We start from the raw sequence: 6,693 nt of genomic DNA, 5'->3' as shown, positions 1-6,693 counted from the left end.
GAATCCCCGTCACACCAAACATGTTCGCCCTTTCAGCCATGTTATAATGTGACGGTCAATCCAACTATTCGTTGGTAAAAGAGTAGCCCAAGAGTTGGCGGTGGGTGGTGATGACTAGCTGCCTTCCCTCTAGTCTTACACTGCTAAATTAGGGACGGCTAGCGCAGATAGCCCTCGTGTAGATTTGCGCGATATTCAAAACAATAATTTAAACAGTAAAACAGAATGCCTCGCAAAATGGCCTTTTTTTACTGGTTATAAACAAGTACTATTGATAAGTAAGAGTGGATAAATAAGTTATTCAAAAGCACAAAGAGTTGGGAGGAGCTTCTGAGATGGGTGTAACAAATTTAATAATATCTTAGAAAATAAAATCTTAGCTGGGGGCTCTAGTGTTTCTATATCTGTGCTTGATGTTTGTAATTGGAGAACATTCCGAAACCCATACAATGGAAGAAAACAAAATCTAACAGGAGAATTCAGAGAAGAGAGGTATCTCGTGACTCAGAGAAGATTGAAATCTTATTTAAATATTTCCTTTTTAAATTAAGAAATTAAAACTTATTTATAAACTATGTTCTGACGCCAAGTTAATTGACACACATTGATAATAAATGTGATTAATTAAATTGTGAATGAAACTTTGTAAAGAGTGCTTTTTTTCTTCAGATTACTGTATATTTGAAAACAATGAAAAGAGATAGGTATAACAGGCTGAAAGGGTACGAAAAAAAAAACAGTTATTAACCGAAAAAGAAAATTTTATTTATCGTATTCGTTCCAGAACGCAATAGATGAATTTCATTTCTGTTTCTTGAAAAAATTCGTTTTTTGTTGTTGTTGTTTATCGTTTCATTGAGGTTCAAATCCCCGGATGTAACTATTTGTCATTACCTAGAAAGAAGGCACTGTGTATGCTGATAAACTTAACGGATTCTGTTACAGTTTTGCAGATTCTTACAAATACAAAACTTTATATTGAAAGTACTTGTTTAAGTTAAGTATTCTAAACGTAATTAGTGTCCTTTGAATGAACGTCTGCTTTTTAAACTCGGTTAATAAAACTTTCTGCCTAAAATTAGACCTAAAAGAGAATGGAAAACTTCATTCAGAATGTTTCATCTGAACGGAAGTTATTTCTATTAATATTCGACAAATATACAACGCAGAATGTTATTAAATAAGCACATTGATGACATCGTAAATATATTATACAGCTTTCCTCATAATATTTTAATCAAATTTATTATAGAAATTTATCGATATGCACGTAAACTGCATTGAAAAATACACAGTTCAGCAAGTCCCCCAACGGGTCAACGGTAAGTTTACGGGCTTACAACACAAAAATTCGATTTTCAACTCTCGTGGTGGACTGAGCGCAGTTAGGTTATTGTGTATGTTTGTGCTGAAACAAGCAATAGTCATCAAAAAGCTTTTTATTTTTATTTAACGCCATCTATATTTGAGATGAGAAGCCCATATTGAAGAGTTTTTGCAAAAATGAAAAAAAATCATAATAACTGACAAATTGTATTTCCTATTGTTTAGATTCGTAAGTTGCTGTTCTTAATAAAAAAAAAGTGTCTTTTGTCTGGTTTGCAGAAACATACTTCAAATAAATTGACTACATACGTGCTGTAGCTTAATTACTTGGTATTGAATATCATGTTACTTTAGTTTTGGCCTTTATTTAAAAACTAATTGTTAGTTGGTTACGAATAATGTTTCTTTGCTCGCTGCTATTTGATTCAGTTGCATAAAAGCACAAAGTTATTATGCATACTAAGTTTTAATAGAATTTAGTGTATTAGCAAAATGTGACGAATAAGTAATTTTAAAGTCTCGAGGTAATTAGTTTTTGAAGCAGATTGGATCAAAAGAGCGCCGATTATGTCGCCGTAGAAACCAGAAACCGTAAGAAGAAAATTAATGCTTGGTTTAAAAAAATCACCATCCATAATTTTTTTAACAAACATTTTGTTAATAACCTATGATTTAAGCTAATAATATGTATAAATTAGAACTAAAAATTAGGCCATTAGATAATCTAATATACCGGGCTAACTATGGAAGTATAAAATACAAGTAAACAAAAACTTATAATGAATAGAATGTATTGACTTATAATTTTAGTACCCTCATTGTTATCAATATTTTGGAACGTAGTTCTCAAAACTTTATACAATAATAATAATAATAGTAAAAAGGGAGCAGTTACCAGTGTATTACTGGACATGCGCAGTTGGTATTTTACTCGCATCAGAGATTTGCTGTCAAATCAATTTGTCGTATTTTATTCCACATCTATATATCAATATACTAGTAACCTAATCAATCATAGAATGTGCTCTATTCCTTTTGCGCTTGTTTGTGGACAACATGTTACTGAGTAATGTTGGATAGCTCGCTATTTCCGTGTCGTGTGCAAATCATAGAATCGACAGTTCCTGCGCAAAAACTACATATTCGTAATAAACAAAATATTCAGTATATTTGGTTGGTCTGCTTTAAGCTGTTGTTTTGAGAATACTTTTATTTTAAACATAAACTTTGCGGTTAGTAATTATATGTGTAAGTGGAACGGGTAATTGTTTTGAAGTTGTATTGTTGACGGAGTTTAATAGTTCGATCTCTTCTAAAACACACACACAACAACATAACTGTGCACTAAAAGTTTGCATTTTTTCTGAAGAAGTCACTTTCTCATACTTTCAATGGGTAAATAATCATTTTCTTTTGCTCAACCATGTGCTCATTGAAGCTGTGTACACATCTATTTTAATTTCATAAATAATATCGCGACTTTCGAGTTTTTCATTCTTATGCGAAACATTGGTTGTTACATGATCAGTTCAAAAATCCAGGCTAGGTCTAACCCCGAGTCCAAAGCTTTTTTTTCTTTGTTTGTTTGTGTAGATATTTACAAAATCTTATCTGAAAAAGCAAAATGTATCTATAGTATTACTGAAACGTTCACGTTTCCTAGGTGTGGTTCCAGAACCGACGTGCCAAGTACCGTAAACAGGAGAAACAACTGCAAAAAGCTCTTGCCTCTCCTTCCATTCTTCCATCTTGTAATGGAGCCATGATGAGAAACATCTACTCCTCAGCATCTCCTACTCCTCGGCCGTATCAGTATACCCACCACAGTCCGATCAACTCGGTAGGAGCAGCGCGTTACCAGCCCATGACTGCAGCATCTTACCCACCAATGGCAACCCAACCATTCTCCATGTCTCACGCGGCTGCACACAACATGGCCGTTATGCGTCAAGAACACGAGGAAGACTGGTATAATAAAGGATTTCTTCGAATGAACTCAGCCCCACACCCCAATCTTCCAGCACCCATGCTTCAGTATCAAACGTAAGCAGTAAGTCGCTTAGGACCAGATTTGAGAAGAAAAAAAAGACGAAGGAAAAAAACACACACACACACACACAACCAAAACTTGAACCTTCGTAACAGAGTGTCATTCATAAATCACGGAGTGTTCCAAGAAGCACATCCGAACTTATGAATTTTTTAGTTTAGCCATTTCTACGTGGACTTCAACTTATTTTAAAGGTTTCGATTAGTTTCCGAAGGTGCTGTGTTTACCTTAAAGTTAAGGCAGCACGGGACTTTCAAGGATGCGCCGTTCATATACATGTCTATGGCTACTCCTGAGCCCGTGATGCCTCGTGACATAGCTGTAGCACGGAAGCTTTATGTTACTGTGTTAATATGTTTAGTTAAAAGAATCAATAGCATATTTTACTGCAAATTATTTCAACTTTAAAGAATTTTCTTTGTAGTTGTTTAGCATGCTATTTGAAGGCAGGACAAATAGTGAGGGTTAAACCTCCTCTCTTCTATGTTTATTGCACTTTTTTTTTTTGAGAAAAAAAAATTCAAACGTAACTTGCAGTAGCTTTACCCTCCAAACAACCCATGTTCTCACTCTAGAGATATAAACAGAAAGTTATTTATAATAAATCCTCATGTCTAGATCGTTCTAAACCCACGACTAATTATAACTTAATGAAGTGTAAATACGAATGTTTGTTTTGGAAGAAACTATGTTGTTATGGCTGTGTATATAGTATCATAACTAGTGTGATCTCGTCTATGGGTAGTTATGTGTGCAATGTGACCAATAGATTTGTTCATATAATCAGTCACGACATAAACAGTTGATTACTGAAGAAAGAAGGGTTACCTTCTGAAAACGATTTGACATTACTATTATTTTTAAGTATAACATAACATAATGTTAGGGACTTATTGGTCCATCTCGGCTGTTCCATCCTCTAAACAAAACTAAAACTATTAAATATATAAATTTAAAAACATCTTCCTGAGCATTATGAAAATGACTCACAATAAATCATGTTAACACGTGAAATCGTACAATGTTAAGAGCACGCAAAATTACAAATATTGGAATATATTCGCTAAAATATGCACTGAATGTTACGGAAAAGAGTTATAATTCAGCGATATAAAGTATGTCAAGCAAGAAATATCAGTCATGTATAAATCATCGCTGGTCACTCTGTGTGTATTAATCAAAAGTCTACCAAATACAATGTGTAATTCCATAAGACAATTCATGTTGGATTACTTACATAACAGGACAAGCAAGACCAAACAGAATGTGCACATTTTTCAAGTTGAGTCACATCATCAACGCAGACAAAGAAACAAATCTACCACACGCTGTTGTTGAAAACCGTAACACCAAAATTCGGAAAGTGGACATTGTCCAGGTTGAGTCATATCATCGACTAAAGCAAAAACAAAAACAAATCTTCAACACACTCTTGTTGAAAACCGCAACACTAAAGTTTAGGAAATGGACACCTTCCTGGTTGACTTGCATCATCGATTAACACAAAGAAACACATTTTCTACACACTTTTATTGAAAACCATAACATTAAGGTTCAAAAATCATAATCAGTGTTCCAAACAAATTTAGACGTTGTTTGGAAAATCATTAAACCTTTCGACGGAACCCTGCTCCTCCCCGAATCCTTGTAAAGTGGCCACTAGTAAAAGTTTAACACAATACAAATTTCCATTCTGGTAGAAATATTTGATTCCCAGTAGCTCAGCGGTAAGTCTGAAGGCTTATAACATAACGTTAAAAACCGAGTTTCGATACCCATGGTGAGCACAACACAGATAGCTTTGCGCTTACCTAGAAAGAAATATTTTACTAGGTTAAACTGTGTCTCTAAAGTTTCCAATAGAGTTATATATTATTTTTTACAATAGTTGAACTGATAATACAGTATCAACGAAACAACATAACTTGTATAAATACATGTTTCAGAGATTGCGAAACCATCTTGTTAGTGTATTATGCTGATGTAGACACACGAGAACAGCAGCGGAAATATTTGAATATATCTTCATATACATCTTAACTGCCCCCCAGTGGCACAGTGGTATGTCCGCGAACGGGTTTCGATACCCGTGGTAGACAGAACACAGATAGCCCTTTGTGTAGCATTGTGCTAAATTACAAACAACAACATCTTAACTACAAATAAAGCTGTATAGTTTGAACATCGTTTGTGGATAATGAGGTTAGTTTTTGAATTAGAAGATGCTTTCATTTTTGTCAGTTAGGGTCATAGCTATTAATAAAATATACAATCAGTTTCTGTTAGAAACAAACACTTTTATAAGGCATTGTTTATGTCTGTGGTATGTCTAGTCACTTGTAGAGAGAGCTTTTGTTGTGGAATAAATGTATGTAAAAACAAATGATAAAATAAAAACGATGAATCCATAAATTCCTCTCTTGAGTCAATGTCTACAACTATTAATGTATATTTTCATGTATGTAACCAATACCGAAAAACAAAACTAAAACCATTTGAATGAAACCAGTTATTTGATAACTGTATTTTCACCAAGCCCGAAAAAGCATCTGATTGAAATAGGGCCCGGCATGGCCAGGTGGTTAAGGAGCTCGACTCGCAAACTGCGGGTTCGAATCCCAGTCCCATCAAACATGCTCGCCCTTTCAATCGTGGGGGCGTTATAATGTGGCGGTCAATCTCACTATTCGTTGGTAAAAGAGTAGCCCAAGAGTTGGCGGTGGGTGGTGATGACTAGCTTCCTTTCCTCTAGTCTTACACTGCTAAATTAGGAACGGCTAGCGCAGATAGCCCTCGTGTAGCTTTGCGCGACATTAAAAAAAAACTGATTGAAATAACTGAATGAACTGATCTTGAAATACTTTAGAAAGCATATTTAATGAAATAATATTAGGGTGGTTAAACTATAAAAAAGAAGAAGAAACTATAAAGGGTAGAAGAGAGGGAGATTTGAAGAAAAAAAAGAAGAAATATCAGAAAAAGAACATAACTCCACGGACGGAGTTACATGGAATAATCATATCCAGTTTATTATATTCGTCATATAATAGAAATACAAAAGGGATCAATACATGTTTCAAATACTATACTTATCAGTCCCTGCCCCCCCCCCCCCAGTGGCACAGCGGTAAGTTTCTGGGGACTTACAAGCGGGTTTCGATACAAACAAAACAAATAAAATCAGTCCGTATTATGAAAGACCTTTAGTAATATTATCGAGATAAAGAGCAGTGAGTATATAGTTTCATCACTGCTTAAAGGCTCGCTTTAAGCCTAATATTATAGGATATTTAACAGGGACACTGTCCGGGTGGGGT

The 6,693-nt window shown here is 34.7% G+C and overlaps 1 protein-coding gene across 1 annotated transcript in view; it reads left to right on the top strand.

The window, feature by feature from the left end:
• The window catches only part of LOC106459068 (homeobox protein prophet of Pit-1-like), a 17,083-nt gene extending 12,950 nt beyond the window's left edge, over nucleotides 1-4,133 (top strand). The window contains exon 3 of the mRNA XM_013918646.2: nucleotides 2,990-4,133. Coding sequence (XP_013774100.1) covers nucleotides 2,990-3,373 — 384 coding nt within the window. The 3' untranslated portion in view covers nucleotides 3,374-4,133. The remainder of the gene's footprint in view (nucleotides 1-2,989) is intronic.
• Nucleotides 4,134-6,693: the final 2,560 nt, after the last annotated feature.

Source organism: Limulus polyphemus, unplaced genomic scaffold (genome assembly GCF_000517525.1).
Source record: "Limulus polyphemus unplaced genomic scaffold, Limulus_polyphemus-2.1.2 Scaffold554, whole genome shotgun sequence".
Taxonomy (NCBI): Eukaryota; Metazoa; Arthropoda; class Merostomata; order Xiphosura; family Limulidae; genus Limulus; species Limulus polyphemus.
Note: the sequence above shows the minus strand (reverse complement) of the source record. Positions and strands in the feature narration are given on the sequence as shown.